At 45.1% G+C, this 23,193-nt stretch overlaps 1 protein-coding gene across 3 annotated transcripts in view; it reads right to left on the bottom strand.

Moving 5' to 3' along the window:
* Positions 1 to 23,193, bottom strand: part of VWA2 (von Willebrand factor A domain containing 2) — a 78,826-nt gene that overhangs the window by 44,193 nt on the left and 11,440 nt on the right. For all 3 annotated transcript variants that reach the window (XM_033943830.1, XM_033943832.1, XM_033943831.1), the window contains exons 2-4: positions 12,531 to 12,592; positions 7,091 to 7,165; positions 1,670 to 1,803 (exon numbers count right to left, since the gene is read on the bottom strand). In XM_033943830.1, coding sequence (XP_033799721.1) covers positions 1,670 to 1,803; positions 7,091 to 7,165; positions 12,531 to 12,579 — 258 coding nt within the window. In that variant the 5' untranslated portion in view covers positions 12,580 to 12,592. The remainder of the gene's footprint in view (positions 1 to 1,669; positions 1,804 to 7,090; positions 7,166 to 12,530; positions 12,593 to 23,193) is intronic.

Below are 23,193 nucleotides of genomic sequence, written 5' to 3'. Positions count from 1 at the left end.
GGCAAGTATGAATTCTCATATGCAAGTACGAATCGCCACTGTTGACCAGTTACGAATTGTCACTGTTGACCAGTTGGTTTTTCTCACTGTTCATTGATTTTCATTGACCAGTTTCACTGTTCTGTAAGTTAAGTAGGTCTTCCAGCAATCCTGTCTAGTCTGAACGTGGAATAGGCAAGTATGAATTCTCATATGCAAGCACGAATCGTCACTGTGGACCAGTTACGAATTGTCACTGTTGACCAGTTGGTTTTCCTCACTGTTCATTGATTGTCATTGACCAGTTTTCGCTGTTCTGCGAGTTAAGTAGGTCTCCCAGCACTCCTGTCTAGACTGAACGTGGAATAGACAAGTATGAATTCTCACATGCAAGTACGAATTGTCACTGTTGACCAGTTGGTTTCTCACTGTTCATTGATTGTCATTGACCAGTTCACTGTTCTGTGAGTATTATTGCTCAGTTAACACAGCACTTTATCTAAAACCTTGTTTCCACAACTTTACCTGCTTTGCCTGATTACCCTGCCCGGCTCGGCCTCCACAGCCAGGCGAGGGATGCACAAAGCGCTAAGGCGCAGGTCCAGTCGGTACATCCCTCGGCTAGGGAGTCACCCATATGTGGCTGACTCATCCTGCTTGTCCTAGGAGAAAGTGTAGTTACTTACCTGTAACGTAGGTTCTCCGTGGACAGCAGGATAGTCAGCCACACAACCCACCCGCCTCCCCATACGGCCGACCCGGCCACAGCTAGGAACATCCTGGGGATTAAGGGGAAGCAGGGGGAAATGGGTAGGGCTCGGGCATGCCCAGTGGGGCCCGGGCTCTGCACGTGCTCAGAGAAAAAAAAAAAAAAAAAAAATCTCTCTGAGCTATTGGAGAGCTTATCCGTAAATTGGGAGCTGTTGGGACAACACCCATATGTGGCTGACTATCCTGCTGTCCACGGAGAACCTACGTTACAGGTAAGTAACTACACTTTGCCATCCATCTCGTCCAGCATCCTGTTGCCAACAGTGATCAGTCCAGGTCACACGTACCTGGCAGGGTCCCAAGAAGTGGTAAGAGTAGGGTACCAGATGTCCAGATTTACCAGGGCATGTCCTCTTTTTAGAGGACAAGGTGTCCGAATGGCTTTCCCTCCTGTCCAGGGAGAAAGTGTCAGACTGCGCTGCAGCCCTAACCAGCCTCCTCCTGCTCCGCTGAAATTTAATCTTCGAGCTGCCTGGAGCCAGCAGTGAGATGAGCCTACTGTCGTCAACCTGTTCCAAAAGTCACCTCTCTAGAGTGTCCCACCTACACGGAAACAGGAAGTTGCTCTAGAGATGTGGCTTCCAGGGCAGGCTGACGGCAGCAGGCTCACTTCACTGCTGCTGCTGGCCAGCCCAAAGATTCAGCTTGTGTGAGGAGGAAGGTGGGGGACAGGGGAGAGACAGAAACACCATCTTGCGGAGGGGGGGTGGATGAGAGGAGACAGGGAGTGAGAAGCACCCGCAAGAAGGAGGTTGGAGAGAGGAGAAAAGAGAAAGAGAGAAAAAAAAAGCATGCATGTGGGAGGGAGAGAGGGAGAAGCACCCACAGGGGATTGATGGGAGGAAGAAGCACCCACGGGGATTCGAGGTTCCCCTGTACTTATTTCTATTGCACTCTGAGAAACTAGTCATGTATTCACCTTGTCAGAACTGATGTCAAGGGTGTCGCATAGTGTGATTAAAAAGTGCTTGGATCTTTCAAAGCTTCCCTTGCCGATGCTGTAGGAACCATCCAGCAGAAAGAGAACATCCATTGAAGTTGAGCACTGCATCACTGCAAGGAAACATAACATCCATAAAAACATAAGAACAGCCATACAGGAACAGTCCATCTAGCCCAGCTCCCGAATCCAGATCACAAATCCAGATCACAGTCCATCTAGCCCAGCGCCCAATTGCTGCATCAGGGAAGCAAAAGCATCTCTTCACAAAGCCAACAAGGCGTTTTATGGCCAATGATAAGAGAGAAGCTCTGCTTTGGTGAAGTCCAAGTAATTAGGACTTTTTCTCCATTTTTATTTTTTTTTTTGTATAGTGGACTTTAGTAATATTTGTCATTTGGGGTTGTTGGAAACTAGAGTTTACTTCATTTAAAGTGCTTGTTAATTGGATATTCTAATGCACAAAACTTAGCTATTTAGAGACATTACCCAGAGAGTTTTCCATCCAGTTTACTATGAACACTGGTGATGTAGCATCTTACAGAGAGCAGACCTGGGAACGGGGATGAGTCTGTCAGCAATTAGTTAAATGTAATTAGACTGAGCACTGTGTATTGATACACCTTCATGTCCATTCTATCTGCCTTGACTAGATTGTAAGCTCTTATGAGCAGGGACTGGCTCTTCTGTATTATGATGTATAGTGCTGCTTATGTTTAGTAGCGCTATAGAAATGATTAGTAGTATTAGAAGCTGTCTGAATGCTCAGTGACATCACAATGCATCTGAGTCATACCCAAAATTCTTGATGACATCATAATGTAGTTGTATATGGTTTCCTCACGCAGTGGCATAGTAATGGGAGGGGGGTGTGGGTGGACCACTCCGGGTGCCATCTTGGTGGGGGCACTGGCACCTCTCCTCCTCTCCGACCCCTTGCCATGTGCATGCCTTCCCTTCCTTCTAACTCCCAAAACACCAAGCGCCCTCCCCCCCACCCGTCTTCTGATCTCCCCACAAAATCCTGATGATCTAGTGGGCTGGGGGAGTTTGGATTAACTCACCCCCCCCCCCAGCTCAAGAACCCTCTACCCCTGACCCTCCCCCCCGCCGTACCTTTCGACAAAAATCAGGCAGGAGGGATGCCCACTCCCTACAGCCTTGAAGGGCTGCCTCTTCATAATGGTGGACTTTCCCCCTCCCTGTGCATCCTGGATGCACTGGAAGGGGACTAAGGCCCTGATTAGCTCAGACTTTAGGCCCCCCACAGTGCATGCCGGTGATGCACTAAAGAAACATAGAAACATGATGGTAGATAAAGGCCAAATGACCCATCTAGTCTGCCCAACTGCAGTAGCCATTATCTTTTCCTCCCTCTAAGAGATCCCACGTGCCTATCCCAGGCTTTCTTGAAATCAGACACAGTCTTTTGTCACCCCCACTTCTTCTAGGAGACTGTTCAACGCATCTACCACCCTTTCTGTAAAAAAGTATTTCCTTAGATTACTCCTGAGCCTATCACCTCTTAACTTCTCAAACATAGTATCTGAGAAGCTTTCATAAACTACAAAAGATCGCAGAAAGGGGAAGACAGGCAAAAATATCTGGAAAAATTAAGAGGCTGATCGAGCAGTCAGGAAAGCAAAGATACACATGGACTGTGTCTGATGTCAAGAAAGCCTGAGATAGTCACGTGGGATCTCTTAGAGGAAGAGATAATGGTTACTGCAGATGGGCAGACTGGATGGGCCATTTGGCTTTTGTCTGCAGTCATATTTCTACGTTTCTACGTTCTCTTACTGGTTTGGGAAGGTGAGGGCTGTGGTGGACTGGGTGTCAGGAGCTGTGGTATCAGACTCCTTTCCAGTGGCTAATGTTTACATCATTTTATAAAAATACATCGCCATCAACATACCAAGTTTAACTTAACATGTGCTGGTTCAGGATACAATAGTAAAAAGTCTTATGACCGGGGAATGATTAAATATCTGATGTTTTGACTATAGGTCTGCTTATTCTAAAAATGCCCCAGTGCCCCACTTCCATCTCATCCCCCACATCATGATCCCCAGGCTTAGAACGCAGCCCTGAATAATGATCCTGGTTTAGTCAGCCATTCAGCCCTATTTTTAATACCACTAGAATTAACTGGTCTAATAAATAGGTAGAAAATTAACCCTTCCCTGCGGCACAGAGAAGTGCTTCATTCAAGAAGGGATTTCTCCCTCCCCACCCCTCCCCGACCTGTTGTAGTTTCTATCCTTATCGTTCAGATCTTCTAGAATTAATGAGAGTGCTTTTAGCAGTGAGGAACTCCCTTCCTAAAGCCCGATTGTCAGGCTCAAGGCATTCCATTCTGGGTCAGCGGTTTCTGTTTCATTATTCGGCCCTCATTCACGCAGGAGGATGCGAGAGTGATTCCGTCTAAGTCCTTCCCTTTCTCTCAGCCAGGGATTAGTACAAAGAATAGCCTTGTAGGAAAATAATGCAAGTGACATCGGCTCCTCCCCTCTCATTCCACCTTTTAACACCCCCCCCCCCATTGTCCCACTGTGAGGACAAGGTGGAATGTAATACTGCAGAAGAACTGAAACAACCTCCTCCAGATTGAGCGCTTGGTCAGAATCTTTGTAGGCAGACAGCGCTATATATTTGTCCAGGTGACCCGTCAAATGCGCACATGACAACTGTGCCCTGACAATTGCGCACATGACAAATGCGTGCACTGAATGGGAGGTGACCCGACAATTGGATAGTATTTTGTCTTCTTGAGGAGCGACGACTGAAAAAATATATTGTCTCCGTGCATTAATGGATTTGAAAGAGGGAACAACCAGCAAATGTTGATCATTAGATCGAAATGATCGGGTGGGGGGCATAGGGTATTAAGGCCTCTTTAACTAAGGTGCGCTAACCGATTCGGCTGGTATCTTAATGCATTCTGCTTCATTTTTTCAATCAAGTTCCTTAGATTCAACTTGATGTATTTGATCTGTTCTATGTATTACTTCTTTCCCTGCCATTATATTGTAAATGCTTTCTGTCTTTATCTGTTTTTAAGACCATTCTTCTAATTTGTATTTTATCTGTATTTCATGTATTAGCTCACCTTGTTGTGAACTGCCTAGAACTTTTTGGGTATGGCGGTATATAAGAATAAAATTATTATTATTCTTTGAGATTCCGTATGGAATGTTGCTACTCTCTGGGATTCCGGAATCTTGCTATTCTTTGAGATTCTGAATGGAATGCTGCTACTCTTTGGGATTCTGGAATCTTGCTATTCTTTGAGATTCTGTATGGAATGTTGCTACTCTGGGATTCCGGAATCTTGCTATTCTTTGAGATTCTGAATGGAATGTTGCTACTCTTTGGGATTCTAGAATCTTGTTACTCTCTGGGATTCTGGAATCTTGATAGGCTGGTATCTTAATGCATTCTGCTTCATTTTTTCAATCAAGTTCTTTATATTCAACTTGATGTATTTGATCTGTTCTATGTATTACTTCTTTCCCTGCTATGCTGGTATTTTCTGCATTATATTGTAAAGTCTTTCTGTCTTTATCTGTTTAAGTCCATTCTTCTAATTTGTATTTTATCTGTATCCCATGTATTAGCTCACCTTGTTGGGAACCGCCTAGAACTTTCTCGGTATGGCGGCATAGAAGAATAAAATTATTGTTATTTTTAATTGATTTAGCGAACGCTAAACACTAATGCGTGCATGTTCGTTTACGGACGCATTAGCGTTTCGCGCACCTTAGTATAAGACGGGGTAAGACTCTGTCAATAAAGGAAAGAGTTTTATAAAGTATCGATTCAAGGCTTAGTAGACATATCTTGTAAGTTATTCGATGTGCCACCGGGAGCCAATGAGATTTTTAGAGGAGTGATGAAACGGTCAAATTTCTTTGCTTTCCGTATGAGTCTGATCGACCTTGTTCATGTCCTCAGCGCTCATTGTGCAATTAGGACTGGCACAGCTACAGTCTTCATGCGGGATATAATCTTCAAAAGCCATAGCAGTGACTAGTTCCACTCTTCAAAGGCTTCAAATATTGTTCAGTTCAATACTTGTGAAACACATTTTTGGAAAACTCTTCATAATACGTCATAACCACAAAGGTACTTCACCTGAGAAAGTGGGCAACCCTACATGTTGGGGGGGTGGGAGATTTGGATTTACACACAAAAAAAGTTATGTGGTCCTCAGCCCAATATTCAGCCAGGGCCCTGGTTCAGGAGTAGGGAACTCCGGTCCTCGAGAGCCGTATTCCAGTCGGGTTTTCAGGATTCCCCCCATGAATATGCATTGAAAGTAGTGCATGCAAATAGATCTCAGGTATATTCATGGGGGAAATCCTGAAAACCCGACTGGAATGCGTCTCTTGAGGACCGGAGTTCCCTAGTCCCTACCCTTGCCCTAGTTGAATAACGGCCGGGCCCACAAAAGCTTCAGGCAGCCAGACCAATATTATCTAGGGATATTCAGTGTCAGTGTCCAGACGTTACACAGCACTGAACAACACTAGATAATTTAGCTAGCGATGATCAATATGTAAAAATACGCTGACATTTTTGACACTGGATTGCTTGCAGGGGGGGGGGGTGGAGGGGAGCTGGATTCTTGGTTTGCTATTGTCGAAATCTTTGAGTCTCGGTGAAGAAACCACACGGTAGATTTTTTGTCTGTTTGGTCTTATGGTACGTTGAGTATTTTGCTCGTTGTATGATTTACTGTACTGTCAAAAATTTTCAAAATAAATATGCTGACTGCCACCGGTTGAATATCAGGGGGGGGGGAATCTGTCTCAGTAGAAAAGCATATGAACATAAGAGTTCCCATACTGGGACAGACCGAAAGCCCATCAAGCCCAGTATCCTGTTTCCAGCAGTAGTGAATCCAGGTCATAAGTACCTAGCAAGATCCCAAAAGAGTAAAACAGATTTTATGCTGCTTATTCTAGAATAAACAGTGGATTTCCCAAGTCTGTCTTAATAATGGTTTATGGATTTTCTTTTAGGAATTGGTCCAAACCATTTTTAAACCCTGCTAAGCTAACTGCTTTTACCATCCTCTGACACAAATTCCAGAGTTTAATTACACATTGATTGAAAAAATATTTTCTACAATTTGTTTAAAATTTACTATATAATAGCTTCATTGCATACCCCCTAGCCTTTGTATTTTTGGAAAGAGTAAACAAGTGATTCTCTGATGAGATGCACACCCCATAACAATCCAGAAGCACTGCTTAAAAACAGCCAACCCATCACCATCTCTAGCATCCTTTTTCCAACTTTCCTATTGCTCTCTGGTGCGATTCACCAAAGCTGTAAGGATAGTGTACTGTATGTGAAAGAGGAATTCTATGCAATACGAGGGCAGCTCACACTTACATTGGCCAGCAGCTGAGATTTTCAGGATAGTCTCCCGGCTGGCGAGAAGCTCTTGCACACTGCAAGCCAGCAGCACTGAAATAAAGCAAGAATTGACATTGTCAAAGCCCAGGTGAGCACAGATGAAACACAGAACATGATAGCAGATAAAGGCCAAATGGCCCATCTAGTCTGCCCAACTGCAGTAGCCATTATCTTTTCCTCCCTCTAAGACAGTGTTTTTCAACCTTTTTTGGGCAAAGGCACACTTGTTTCATGAAAAAAATCACGAGGCACACCACCATTAGAAAATGTTAAAAAATTTAACTCTGTGCCTATATTGACTATATATAAAGTAATTCTCTTGAATAGGAATCAAATAAACACAAAGAAAGTATTTTATAATTACTTTATTATGAAATATTAAGTAAACAGAATAGTGAAAAATTATAAAATACTTTATTCAGTGCGAAACCTGGGCCTGTTTGGCTGAACACAAAGCTGATATTCTGGCTGGAATCGAAGAAAGACACACACGTAGCTCTTCGTCAACAGCCGTTCCCTTCACCGCCCCGTCACCGTCACCGCCATCCCTTTCACCGCCCCGTCACCGCCACTGCCATCCCATTCACCGCCCCGTCACCGTCCCCGCTGCATCCATATAAGCCTTAGTACTGTAATATTTAGCTTATTCCTTTCTTATAAATCAAAGTTCCTGCTGCTGAACTAGAGAAAGAGATGTTCAGCTGGCAGGGCTTTGTTTATAAATTTTTATCAACACAACTAATATACTATTTTATCCTAAAGCAAAAAATAAATAAATAAATATAATTTTTTTTTCTACCTTTATTGTCTGGTTTCTGCTTTCCACATCTTCTCATTCAATTCCTTCCATCCACTGTGTGTCTTCTCTCTACGTCTTCCATTTGCTGTTACTGTGCCTCTCCCTTCACCCCCCCCCCCCCAATTGGTCTAGCACCCATCTTCTTCTCTCCGCTCCCCCATAGTCTGGCATCTGTCTTCTTCCCACTCTGTCTTCCACATTTCCCTTCGGGGTCTGTTCCTCTCCACTCTCCTTCAATGTCTGTCCTATTCCTTTCCACCACCACCCTTCCCTCCCTCCTTTACCATCTGTTCCTTTCTACTATCCTTCAGCTCCTCTCGCGTGGCCTATCTACCTTCCTTCCTCTTATTTTCATGGCACGTTACAATGTAATTTGTGCAAGCCACTGGAGCCTGCGAGCTCGGTCCCTGTCCCATCCCCACAAACCATCTCGCTTCTGTGCTCCTATTTTCCCCATTTGTAATATCTCCCCTATGTATCTGCCATTGCCCCCGCTCCTGTGTCCATATACCATCCCCATGGCATGTCCCCTTTATGTCTCTGTCCCTATGCCCCATGCACATAATTTCCCCTCTTTCTGTTACCTTCCTCTGTCCAGATTTCCCCTATCTTCCTCTTCCATACCAGTGTGTCTCTTCTTTTCAACCCATCTAGCTTTTTTCCCTCTTTCTTCCCCCCCCTGCTTCTAGCATCTGGCTCACCTGCCTGTCCTTCCCTTTCTTTCCTGCTGTGGGTTTTTCTTTCCGTCTTCATCCCCTTGGCCCAGAATCTTTTTCCCTTTCACTCCCTCCTTCCAATTTGAGCCGGGAACACAAGCGATCGCACGGTCCCCGCAGCCACCACTCACCTGCCCAATCGATCCTACTGTTTAGCCAGCTCTCTCCCTTCGCCTCACCTTAGTTTGTAGGTTTTGTTTTTCGGCGACATGCACGCTTTCCCAAAGAGCCGCGCACGCGCAGCTGCTCAGTGCTCAATCTTCTGCTCTGCTGCAACTTCCTGTTTCCGGTTGCGTCAGAGCAGAAGATCGAAACTGAACAGCAGCGGGGACTGGGGGAGTCTCATGGGAGCACGTGCAGGACCCGGCCTGAGGCCTAATCAGTGTCTGCACCGTACGGCACACCAGGCAACATCTCGCGGCACACTAGTGTGCCGCGGAACAGCGGTTGAAAAACACTGCTCTAAGAGATCCCACGTGCCTATCCCAGGCTTTCTTGAATTCAGACACAGTCTCTGTCTCCACCACCTCTACCGGGAGACAGAGTCTGTGTCTGATTTCAAGGACGACTGGGATAGGCATGTGGCATCTCTTAGAGACATTTCCAAACTATAAAGATCACAGGAAACTGCAGTCAGGTTTGAACTGGGCTTCTCTGCGGCTTTGGTCATTAAGGTACTTCTTGAGAGGTGCTGGCTGTCATACACTGGTACATTCATGGGATATAAGTTATCCATCAGTGATAATCTCACTTTCAGCGCAAAATCATTTACTTTGCATGTAAATACATTTGGGTTAGATTCAAGAATTAATCTCCTCCTTTACAAAGCCAAATTAGCATTTTTAGCGCTGGCCGCCACGGTAACAGCTCCGATGCTCATAAACATTCCTACAAGCGTCCGAGCTCTTACCGCCGCGGCCGGTGCTATAAACGCTAACTTGGCTTTGTAAAGGAGGGGGTACGCGCAAGAAATATGGGCGCTAAGAGCAATTCTATGATGGCAGCTCAGCGCAAAATTGCTGTTATAGAATAGTGCATAAGTCGGTATGCCCGGGGGTCCGGACAGCTTTCCAAAACCCAGCATTTTGGCCGGGTTTTAGAAAAACTGTGTCGGGCAGGGGGGACGTCCCTCGTGACATTATCACGTAGCATCCGCACACATGCGGACGTCCTCTCTGCCCTGCAAGAGCAAGCAGTGGGGGGTGGGGCTAGGGCGGGCTTGGGGGCTTGGCTAGGGAGGTCCGGATTTTCCGAAAGGAAAATCTGGCAACACTATATATGGGCCTAAATCGGTTAGCCCCCTTGATGAATTCCCCTTAAGCACTAAGTAGAACAGCAGCTATACTATACGTGCATAAAGGCGCTAGTATCACCAATCGCATATCAATCATGCATTGGCGCCATTTATAGAATCACAGCTGTTTTTATGTTCAAATCTTTGTTATTGCGAATGCTAAAATAACAAGGAAGCACAGAACCACGATTCGGGAGATCTCCTGTTTTCTCTTATGCTTGAAGTGGCCTTTGGTGTCCTGAAGTGACTGTAGGCACTTCCATAGGCGTAAGACAGATGCCTTAAACGTAGGTCTGTAAAATCCTGGCCTACATTTAAGGTGCCTGTTTTAACCCTTTCAGGACCATAAGGATCGTAGGCCAATTTTTGTGGTTTTGACGACATTTTTATGGTAAAAAGGGCTTGCAGATGCCAAAAAATTGATTTTTTTTGTGAAATATCATTATTTTTATTTAAAAAATCACACATCTGGCTTAGGGACAGTGTGGCAAGTGAATCTTCTCGTCAATCTGGCAACGACGCTAATGAATGAATGTCGGAACCAGTTTGTTTACATAAAGGCCGTATCATATGGAATCCGTACATATCAAATTTAGAACTGTAGACTATCCCAATCAAAATTTATAGGATTTTTAAGTTATGGGACAAATATGTCCCTTGGTCCTGAAAGGGTTAAAAACAGGCGTAGCCCCTCAACGTCGGCGCAGTTTCCTGCTTGTTTGGGGGAGCCTATTTGGCTTCCTTATCTCCTAGAGGTCGTAGCCTCCTTTTGAATGTAGGCCAGGATTTTACAGGCCTACGTTTAATGCATCTGTCTTACGCCTACGGAAGTGCCTACGGTTACCTAAGGACACCAAAGGCCACTTCTAGCATAAGAGAAAACAGGAGATCTCCCGAATCACGGAAGACAAAGAAGGCGACTAGTTGGTGCTCGATCTCCTTTATTAGATAATATAATACTGACTCAACAAGATCGTGTTTCGGCTTAAAAAGGTCTGCCTCAGGAGTCTAAAATATAGAATATAAAAGTTTCTGAAATTATAATTACATAGTAAAAACCCCCAAATATAGAATGTAAAGATCAGCTGTAAATAACAGGAACTAAATAAATGACGTAATAAACATATCCTATTTAAATAAGAACCTAAATTAAAAACATACATGACCAATTATAATGGGGAGTGAACAGAACCATTCTAAACTAAACTAAACCTTAGGTTTGTATACCGCATCATCTCTACATTCGCAAAGCTCAACACGGTTAACAGGAGTTAGGGTAGAAAGGAACTCCAGAGGAGGGAAGGATGAAGAGGAAATTTAGAGGACTAGAATAATCAGAGAGGGAGGAAGAGTTACATTTTTGAGAATAACCAGGTTTTCAGATGTTTACGGAAGAGTTAGAGGGAGCTCAGATTCCTAAGTAAAATAAAAAAATACATTAAGAAGTGCATATGGATGGATAATCAAACAAATTAAAACCTTTTGTATTATTAACAAATGAAACAATAATGAAAAGGTATAAAAACATATCTGAAAAAAGTATGTAAAAAAATGTAAATGAGGATGTACCAATTTTCAAATTTACATAGCGCTAATGTGTATCGAGGAACAATCAACATGGCAGCATAAACAAATAAACATATATAATGACTTATAAAATAGCCATATCCTTCCCCAAGTCTACTTTATCTTTTTTCTCTTCCCTTCTTCTGCAACCCCCACCCCTGACCCACATGCTCCAGCTCTCATGTTTTTCTCCTTCCCTCCTTGGTCCAGGGTCTTGGTCCAGGATGTCTGTCTCTTCTTCCCTCCTTGGCCCAGGGGTTTTTTTTTTCTCTCTCTCACTCATTCCTCCCCCCCCCCCCCATACCTCCTTCACTCCTTAGTCCAGGATATATCACTCACTTCTCCATCCTTGGCCCAGTATTCTCTCTCTCTCTTTTTCTCTCCTTCCCTGCCTAAGGTGTCTCTTTCTTTCAGGTCCAGCTTCTTCCTTCTTTCCTTCCCCCTCCTTTGGTCCAGGTCTCTCTTTCCTCTTCCTCACTTCCCCCACCTTGGTCCAGCATCTCTCCACCTCCTAACCCAACTTCCAGACCTTCACACGCTGCAACAAGTGTAAGCAGAGGTAACGGGAAGCATACTGCAGCGCTGAAAGCTGCTTCTCTCTGACCAGCAGAGCCTTTTCTCGGCCACATCCCCCGTAGGCAGGACGCAGCCGAGGAAAGAATCTGATGGCCTTAGAGAGGCAGCATTCAGCGCTGTCTCTGCAGCCGCCCATTGCAGTATTTGGTGGCCTAGTGGATGGGTCTGGAGCTGGAGAGATGCCTGACCCGGGTGCAGAGAGAGGAGAGGAAGGGAGGTCTCAGCTGCAAATGGCACCTACCATTGGATGGCTCTGGTAGCTATGCCCTTGAATTATGGGTGTACAACATTGTTTTTGATGTATGCGTATTTGGGGGTCGATCATTATCTTTTCGGCAATGCTGGTGCAGTGCACACTCCTTTGGTATTTGCACCCTCTCTGTGTTATCAATAGAGTGTGTGCTCCATTTGTTTTCAAAGATTGTCACTGAATACATAGATATGATACCTTTATAAGAAACATACCTTGAGAAATCAAGAAAACGCCAATGGTTTCCCATGACAGGAAAGTCATCGTGACAGCGAAGCTGCAACAAACATGACAATCTAATTAGCATAATAGGTTTAAGCCCTTCTATTGCCCTCCACCCACATTAGAAAATATGAATCTCCTTCTCCTGGGGTGCGAAGATGCAGAAGGAAAGGTGATTACATAGAAAACCTGGGGTGCGATGGGGGGGAGGGGTCGAGTGGGAGCATACCATCAGTCAGCTATGGAGAATGAATGAAAGGGTGAACTTGTCAGAAGGGAGCCAGAGCCGGCGTGAGCAGCAGGTGGAAGATGCTGCTTGCACAGGTGAGCATTTCAAGAGGAGGGGCGGGGGACATACAGCGTGGTGATGCTGGGTGCCAATGCGCCAAGCGCCAACCTCCCTAGCCACGCCACTGCCTGGCTGCTTGAATATGTCAGAGGCAATTCTCAAAGGTTTTAAATTTCTGAGCCATATTGTATCAGGAAATAACGAACTAAGTCTCCAGGCACCCACTGCACTCAGGCCCTGATTCTCCAAAGTGCATCCCGATTTTAGGCGTCCTACAGCTGTCTAATCAGACCTTAGACTTAGTGGGGATGAGCGGACCCGCTATGCCTAAGGCCTGATTGGTCCAGGCTTCTAGAGCCTGGGCCAATCAGGCCTTAGGCTTCGGCGGGATGGGCCGGGAAGGGGCGGGCCCGCTTCATTTCGACGAGGCGTGCCTGCCGGCTCAAGACGTGCAAGACCCATCTAAGAACAGGTTTGGTGGAGTGGAGGTTTGGGGGTTGTTAGCGCCGGGGGGGTGCGTCTTCGGGCAGGAGGGATTGGACACCCTCCTGCCAGCGAAAGATATTGTCGGGGGGGGGAGAGAGATCAGTAATGTGGGGGGGGGGGCGGTCGGTAGTGTGGGGGGGGTGCGTCTTCGGGCAGAGGGTTTGGGCACCCTCCTGGTCAGGGGGCCTCGGCCCGCTATACTTATAGCGGCAGAGAGATCCCTTGCGATAAGTGTAGCAGGCCGTGTCTAATCTAACCCGTTTCTCTAACCCGCATCTGTAACATGGACGCCGGTTACAGAATCGGGGTTTAGTTTAGGCCGATTCTGAATAGGACGCCTCTCCCGGGCGTCCTATTCAGAATCAGGGCCTAGGTGTCTTGCGGGCCTCGCCTTCAATATAGGCGGCCTGCCTGGGGAGCATTTTTTTTAAAAAACGTGCATCCCGATTGGCTGATTAGATAGCTGTAGGACGCCTACAGCTGCCTAAAATCGGGACGCACTTTTAGAGAATCAGGCCCTCAGTGACATCATAAGGGGGGAGCGGTCTGCCCCAGGTGCCATCCTCTTCTCTGCCCCCTCCCCCCCCCCGCGGTTCCCTTCCCCCATACCTCTGTAACGTTCCTGGCACGAGCAGCAACTCCCAAGCTGCTGTTGCGCCGGTGTTGGCTTTTCCTCTGACATCACTTCCTGGGCCCACACCTAGGAAGTGATGTCAGAGGAAGCCCCGACACTGGCGTGACAGCAGCTTGGGGGTTGCTGCTCAGGCCAGGAACATTACAGAGGTGTGGGGAAGAGAAGTGATGCGCACATGGCGGGGAGGGGGGACAGAGAATGAGCGTGTGAAGGTAGGAGGCAGAGAAGATGGCACCATCACCCCGGGTGCCTCTCGCCCTAATCCTTCTATGGGCCCCACCCCACCTTTCACCCATTTCCTTAGTCCCCCCTTATAAAACGATATTTGTGAAACATCACTCACTGTGATATGTACAATAATTCACAGCCTACTTTATTATGTTGGATTAAAAGTTACACATCTGTGAGCTGTCTACATAGTAACATAGTAACATAGTAGATGACGGCAGATAAAGACCCGAATGGTCCATCCAGTCTGCCCAACCTGATTCAATTTAAATTTTTTTTTTTTTCTTCTTAGCTATTTCTGGGCAAGAATCCAAAGCTTTACCCTGTACTGTGCTTGGGTTCCAACTGCCAAAATCTCTGTTAAGACTTACTCCAGCCCATCTACACCCTCCCAGCCATTGAAGCCCTCCCCTGCCCATCCTCCACCAAACGGCCATACACAGACACAGACCGTACAAGTCTGTCCAGTAACTGGCCTTAGTTCAATATTTAATATTATTTTCTGATTCTAAATCTTCTGTGTTCATCCCACGCTTCTTTGAACTCAGTCACAGTTTTACTCTCCACCACCTCTCTCGGGAGCACATTCCAGGCATCCACCACCCTCTCCGTAAAGTAGAATTTCCTAACATTGCCCCTGAATCTACCACCCCTCAACCTCAAATTATGTCCTCTGGTTTTACCATTTTCCTTTCTCTGGAAAAGATTTTGTTCTACATTAATACCCTTTAAGTATTTGAACGTCTGAATCATATCTCCCCTGTCTCTCCTTTCCTCTAGGGTATACATATTCAGGGCTTCCAGTCTCTCCTCATACGTCTTCTGGCGCAAGCCTCCTATCATTTTCGTCGCCCTCCTCTGGACCACCTCAAGTCTTCTTACGTCTTTCGCCAGATACGGTCTCCAAAACTGAACACAATACTCCAAGTGGGGCCTCACCAATGACCTGTACAGGGGCATCAACACCTTCTTCCTTCTACTGACTACGCCTCTCTTTATACAGCCCAGAATCCTTCTGGCAGCAGCCACTGCCTTGTCACACTGTTTTTTCGCCTTTAGATCTTCGGACACTATCACCCCAAGGTCCCTCTCCCCGTCCGTGCATATTAGCTTCTCTCCTCCCAGCATATACGTTTCCTTCCTATTATTAATCCCCAAATGCATTACTCTGCATTTCTTTGCATTGAATTTTAGTTGCCAGGCATTAGACCATTCCTCTAACTTTTGCAGATCCTTTTTCATATTTTCCACTCCCTCTTCGGTGTCTACTCTGTTACAAATCTTGGTATCATCTGCAAAAAGGCACACTTTTCCTTCTAACCCTTCAGCAATGTCACTCACATACATATTGAACAGGATTGGTCCCAGCACCGAACCCTGAGGGACTCCACTACTCACCTTTCCTTCCTTCGAGCGACTTCCATTAACCACCACCCTCTGGCGTCTGTCCGACAGCCAGTTTCTGACCCAGTTCACCACTTTGGGTCCTAACTTCAGCCCTTCAAGTTTGTTCAACAGCCTCCTATGAGGAACTGTATCAAAGGCTTTGCTGAAATCCAAGTAAATTACATCTAGCATATGTCCTCGATCCAACTCTCTGGTCACCCAATCAAAAAATTCAATCAGGTCTATAGGCATCTCAGGGCCCAGAGTTTCCAGTAGATAGCCAGGAATAAAGACAGGTCGTGGCAAGTGGCAAATTTTGTTCTTTAAGTCTGCCACACTCACAGTGTTTTGGAGTTTTGCATTGTTAAGTCTTTAGCTTCAGCCCCTGAAATCCTACCGTAGTGAACCTGAACCTTCCATACATACAGTACATCATCAATAAAACTAAAATGACATTTTAAATTAACTTCTTAACTACGCTCTGCTGGAGAAAAACATCAGTTAAGTGCTGAGCGGTTCATTTGTATATCTATCTATTTATCTATATATCAGCGCCAGGGTCGGATTTTCCTATAGGCTAACTAGGCTTCAGCCTAGGGCCTCAAGATCAAGAGGGGCCTACATTCAAATTGTTAGAAAAATTAAAATTAACTATTCTAAAAACAGTGAACACTAAAACACTGAACCGAAAATAAGGAGAAATTCTACACTTCGGGATCGGAACCGGCTCCGGCTGCAACGGGGCGCCGACTCGGCTTCTCCCTTTCTTTCTCTCGCCCTGGGAGGAGGATCGGGCAGGGAAAGACGTCAGTCCGGAAACAGCTGGGCAAAGCCCAGCCCCACGGGGAGAGAGGCAAAACATGTATCCGTCAGGACAGCGCAGAAGGTACCGGACCTGGCTGGCTGTGCACCCCCTTGGAGCGTGCACCCAGGGTGGACCGCCTCCCCCTTTGCTACGCCACTGTGTCAGTCCACTCCAAACCCTTCTTAGAGCCAGTCACACACACCATCTGCTCCCACCAGATCCCTTGGCAATGAATTCCACTCTGCGCTGTGTGAAAAACAACCTTCTGTTTGTTTTAATAGTTAGCAGTGTCACATTGCACCATAATTAAACTCTTTAAAACCTGCTCGTGGGCAGTTCAGATCTAACCACATGATTAAAATACTACTTAAGGTGGGTTCTGACCGCAAAAGAGATGCCAGACTATGGGGGGAGCGGAGGGAAGAAGATGGGTACCAGACCAATTGGGGGGGTGGAGGGAGAGGTGGAAGGGAGAGGCACAGTAACAGAGCAAATGGAAGACGCAGAGAGAAGGCAGACAGTGGATGGAAGGAATTGAATGAGATGAGGCAAGTATAAACCACACAAGAAAGGTAGAAAAAAAATTAATTAATTAATGTATTTTTGCTTTAGGATAAAGTAGTATTAGTTGTGTTGATAAAAATTTATAAACAAAGCCCTGCCAGCTGAACATCTCTTTCTCTAGTTCAGCAGCCAGAACTTTGATTTATCAGGAAGGAATAAGCTAAATATTGCAGTACTGAGGCTTGTATGGATGCTGCAGAGACAGTAGTCGCAGGGATGGGGCGGGGACAGTGGACAAAGGGATGGGGAGGGGACAGTGGTCAAGAGGATAGGGTGGTGACGGGGACAAATTTTTTCCCCGCGTCATTCTCTAATTTGAAAGGAAGATCTAGAATGAGAGGGCACAGCATGAAGTTGAGAGGTGATATACTCAGGAATAATCTAAGGAAATACTTTTTTACAGTAAGGGTGGTAGATGCGTGGAACAGTCACCGACAGTGTTTGATTTCAAGAAAGCCTGGGATAAGCATGTGGGATCTCTTAGAGATAGGAAGAGGTAATGGTTACTGAGGATGGGCCGACTGGATGGGCCATTTGGCCTTTATCTGCCATCGTGTTTCTATGTTATTTCATTAAGGTGCCAATTTGCAGAAACGAAATTCTATGTTTTGACATTGTTTCAGATAATTGAATCATATCCACCTCATTCTCTTCTTGGGTGGGCTGAGCACCTTTCAGCACCCTCTCGTATAAATAGATTTACATCAGAAACTGTATAACAGATTGCGATTACTACAGAACATTGCAGCAACACTGATATTTGGTCAAAGGACATTTGACCATGTAACTCCACAGCTGAGCAACTTGCATTGGCTGCCGGTTCATGCAGGTTTCGAATTTAAGGTTGCCTGTCTGGTGTGTCCACTTTCTCACCTTCAACTTATATCTGCTTCCTGGATTTCTTCTCATTTTGAATCTACGCTTAAACTGGGCTTTCCTCCTATCAGACATGTTTGCTATAGAAGTTTTCATGACAGTTCATTCTTTTATCAAACCAGTAAAATGTGGAAGTCTATCCTGCTTCAAATTCAGATGCTTACAGGCTATCTACTTTAAAAAAAAAAAGTTTTAAAACTTATCTTTTTAATAAACATTTTGATTTGTGATTTACGATATGATCTTGTATCTCTAACTTTATGTAATCCGCTTAGACTCCTTGTTGATACAGGCAACATATAAATACTGAAAATAGAATAGAATAGAAAAAGCAAATCAGTTTCCAAAGAGATGAATCTAGTTAGTAAACCTAAACCGGGTCTGGCACATGCATTTCAGTTTGTAAATCCAAGCATATAAGGCAAAAGTAGGGCACCTCTCGGAGGAGATTCTTGTGCTCTGGATCAGCTTGTACAATTAGCAGAAGGCAGGGAGATAACATAGAAACATGATGGCAGATAAAGACCAAATGGCCCATCCAGTCTGCCCATCCACAGTAATCATTATCTCTTTCTCTCTCCGAGAGATCCCACGTGCCTATCCCAGGCTCTCTTGAATTCAGACACAGTCTCTGTCTCCACCACCCCTTCCGGGAAACTGTTCCATGCATCTACCACCTTTTCTGTAAAAAAGTATTTCCTTAGATTACTCCTGAGCCTGTCACCTCTTGACTTCATCCTATGCCCTCTCATTCCAGAGCTTCCTTTCAAATGAAAGAGACTCGACTCGTGTGCATTTATGCCACGTAGGTATTTAAACGTCTCTTATCATATCTCCCCTCTCCCTATTGGCTAAGGCTCTTAACATTTGCATCTCCTCTTCCTATAGGCTAAGGCTCTGTGAACCTGCATTGTGAGGTCATAGAGCTGCCCATCCGCAGAAACCATTATCTCTTCCTCTCTCCAAGAGATCCCACGTGACTATCTCAGGCCCTTTTGAATTCAGACACAGTCTCTGTTCCACGCATCTACCACCCTTTCCGTAAAAAAGTATTTCCTCAGATTACTCCGGAGCCCATCAGCTCTTAACTTCATCCTATACCCTCTCATTGCAGTTTGCTTACAAATGAAAGAGACTCGACTCATGCGCATTTACATTACGTAAGTATTTAAACGTCTCTATCATATCTCCCCTCTCCCACCTTTCCTCCAAAGTCTACAGATTGAGATCTTCCATCCCTGTAAGGCAGGTTTCCTTCAAATTAATTTCACGGTAACCTGGACTTGTTGGCAACAGAACAGAAGCCAAACAAGCTTGTGCCTGCCAGCTGCAGGGATCATCTTCATGGGTGCACTGATCCCTCTTTTGTTACCACGGGTTGAGGTTAATCCCTTCCAATAACAAGTGTATTGCCTTTTTGCTCATCTCCAGGGAATTTGCTGTCCATGGAGATAGACAAGGCTGAAACAGTGACATGTCAAACTGTGTGCAGGGAGGGCAGCTCTGAGATTAGCAAGTATCTCCGGAGATCATTCTAGGGATCACCTTTCCATTTTCTCATTTCAGTTCTGGTTTCGGTGTCCCCAAAACTTGAATCTGCAGTGAGGGAAGTATAAGAAGCAACAGCAACAGCGTAGCACATTATAACCTAAAGTCACATCAACCATCAGAATACATAGAAGTAGCCTAATGGTTAGTGCAGTGGACTAAGATCCTGGAGAACTGGAATCAATTCCCACTGAGCTCCTTTTGTCTCTGGGCAAGTTACTTAACCTTCTATTGGCCCAGGTATCAAATTTAAATTGTGAGCCCACTAGAGACAGAGCGAGTACCTACAAGTATTGAGTACAGCTTTCTGTTAGTCTAAAAGCACTTAAGACATGCTCTAGTGCAATAAGTGTAACATTCTAGACAGATATACATGTATATTCAATCTGAACCTGCAAATCTGTGCAGAAGGTGTCAATCAAAGTTTTCAACTCCTCCTCCTTATCCAATGTGCTGTGCTGCCCCCTTCAGTTTTTCCTTCTGCTCGCAAGCCGATCACTAAGTTCTACAGAGTGGACATTGTAGCACGGAAGGATGCTACTTTTTGGTCTGCAGTACTGCAGGCAGGCACATCTGCCCTAAATTTGAGGGACTGCTTTGGTACGTCCCATCCGGCCAGAATGGCACACCTATTGCACTAGAAAGAAAGATTAGGTTCTTACCTCAATAAGCTCCTTTCTTGAAAATAGGTCTTCCCACAGCGAAGACTATTCAACAACAAAGATAAGTTGTATGGTCTAGCTTTTCAAATTTGGACAATATGCACAGTATTTGCTGAAGATTTTTTTGAAAATGCACTATATCTTCAGTAATGATTGGTGAAGGGTTTATATCAGCTTAGCTTTAAAAAAAATAGCACAAAAAAGTTAAAATAAGTATTTATTGGCCAATGATTGGAGCAGGAGTATTACATCTACGCGGATCATCCCAGCTTGTGATTGTATGGCTGTGCGTAGGCTCCATCTCTGAGGCCGTTTAGCAAGCCCTATAGTGTTAGGGTTAACAATACTGATGTGTATTGTTTTATATAAGTGGTATTCTATAGTAATTTTGTGATTGTGACATATACTGCTGGGTTGTATGATTTTAGATTGAAAATAGGTGTGTCATTCTGGAACCCTGCCCTGTCAATCTTTACAATGTGCCTGCTTACTGTCTCGAACAAGAATGCCAGTTGTCAGAATGAGGTTTTTCATGTTATTCTGACTCTAGAGAACAAGTCTCCCCTGACCTGGGAGACTTGTTCTCTCGATACTTTTTCAGTACACCTCTTACTGGGTTTCTTTGTTGCTAATCTGACTCTAGGAGCATGAAGACATGTGTAAGGACACAAAATGCGCTCCATAAATGTTTTTGCTTGTTGATATTTTTCCTCTCGTACATTGGCGTTCTAGATGGTTTGGTTATTAACAGTGTTCATATACTTGATACAGAGCAGAACAGAACACAACTGTTTATAGGTGTTATCTCCTGCCTTGGTACAAACTGAAGGGGGCAGCACAGTACACTGGATAAGGAGGAGGAGCTGAAAATTGTGATTGAAACCTTCTGCACAGCTTGTGGGTTCAGATTGAATACTCATCCATCCAGAATGCCACACCTATTTACAAGAGAGATTATCGAGGTAAGCCTAAATTTTCCGTAAGTAGGAGTAGTAGTTACAAGAGTGAAAAAGCCAGACCTAGCTTAGAGTTAACCTCCATGCCCCACCTTAAGATACATAAAATAGTGGTGGTGGTGGGGGGTTATCTTCCCTTCAGCCTCTCCATCCAACATCTCTTTCTCCTCTGCTGGTGGCCTGATAACTGCCTCCATCTCTGAACCCACTCCCCCAAATACCTGAAAGACAGCCCCAATGATTCATTTTTGCTGTGCCAGTCTGGCAGGCTTCTTTCTCACAGTTACCCTATGGCTTCAGAAAAAGGAGGATGGATTGAGGCATCTGGGTTTTACTTCCACTGCTTTCAATGAACTCCATCTCTTCCACTTTGCTGCACTATATGCCTGGAACAAACTGCATGAGTTAGTAGGTCACGCTCGGTCTCCAGCAGGGTTCAAATCTAGGGTAAAAGTCTGCTTTTTCGAGGCTGCTTTCAGTGGCATAGTGAGGGTAAGCAGTGCTTAGCCCACCCATGCCCTTTCCCTGTACCATTTTAACTTTGGCCTGAGCAGCCACCAACTTGCAGCCTGAGTCAGCTTCGGTGCTCACTCTGACGTCATTTTCTAGGCGCGGGTCCCAAAAGTGATGTCAGAGAGTGCGCCGAAGCCGATGTGGGCAAATTGGTAGCTGCTTGCACCAAAGGAATGGGGGAAGGGAAGGGACATGCGTGCTGCAGGGGGGAGGAGTAGGAGGGGGTGGAGAAGAGGAGGAGTGCCAGCGCCCCAAGCAAGATGACGCCCGGGGCGGACCGCCACACCCCTTACTACGCCAGTGGTTGCTTTTAACACCTTACTCTTACCCATGTCTGTTATATCATTTCCTCTGAGGGAATTTCCCTAACCCCTATTTGTCCTGTTTCAATTAGATTGTAAGCTCTACTGAGCAGGGATGATCTCTTACATTTTTAATGTACAGCGTTGCGTATGTCTAGCAGCGCTCTAGAAATGATAATTAGTAGGGGGAAGAGGAGGAAATGGGCAGCGCTGAATTCTTTGCTACCTGACTCCACAAGGGGATAAGCCTTCTGCTTTATCAAGAAAATCTGGTCATACACTTCTCCCTCCATATTCACGGGGGTTAGGGTCAAGGACGGCCCACGAATACAAAAAAAAAAAAATCGCAAATAACTTTTTGCTTTCATATTTGCGGGGTTTGTGGTACAGTATAATCTCGTTATAACGGACTTGCCTATAACGTAACCTTGCCTATAGCAGATGAGGTCCGCTGGTCCTGGCTGTGCGCCATTATAAGCATACAGCAAATCATCGCATATAGCGGACTCACATATAACGGACTTTCAGATATAACTGATAACCAATTTGGTCCCCAGAGCCGCTTTTAACTGTAGTTTTCTTCGGCTGTAATGGACATGCAGGCTCCGCCTACAAGGCGTGTGGCATTCCAGTGATATAGTATTAAAATGCAGCCCAGAAGAAAATGAAAGAGTATTTTTCTTTCCAGTACAGTACGACATAATGCTTTAGAACATCTTTTAGGGTTCTGGTTTTGCAATCATTTCATGCCATACCAATGTTTTGCTGAGTTTTGTTCTTGATGTTGCTGATATGCTTCTGCAGTGACTGTAGATTGAACGTTGTTTCAAGTTGACCTAAATAAAATTTTTAAAAAATGCAACTCTGGATATAACGGACCGTTTTTCCAGGTCCCTTGAAGTCCGTTATAACGAGATTATACTGTATAGCCCTCGTGAATACCATGAAATCTCAAATAAAACTTAGCATTAGAATTCGCAACCACGCTGGAGCAAGTGTTGAATTTTTCTCTCTGCACCCCCCCCCCCCAAATGCTGCCATATGCCTGACCACGCTGACAAAAAAGCGCTGACCTTTTTTCTCAGCACTCAGTATGATGTCATTTAGGGGGCGGAGTTAGCAAGATGAAAACTACGAATAATCGAAGTCGCGAGTGCCGAACCCACAAATATGGAGGGAGAAGTATATAAAGCAGGAATTCTCAATCCAGTACTTGGAACACAGTCAACTGGATGTTTAGGAAAAACATGACAAATAGACTTGAGGAAAACATGCATACTTTGGATGAAGCACATGCAAATATATCTTATATACATTCATTGGGATCAATATCCATAGCCAGTTAATATGCCTGTTTGGGGCTAACCAGTCATTTTCAGCACCACTTAACCAGTTAGTGCTACTGAA

This window comes from Geotrypetes seraphini, chromosome 4 (assembly GCF_902459505.1).
Source record: "Geotrypetes seraphini chromosome 4, aGeoSer1.1, whole genome shotgun sequence".
NCBI lineage: Eukaryota > Metazoa > Chordata > Amphibia > Gymnophiona > Dermophiidae > Geotrypetes > Geotrypetes seraphini.
This window is presented reverse-complemented; position numbering and strand designations above follow the sequence as displayed.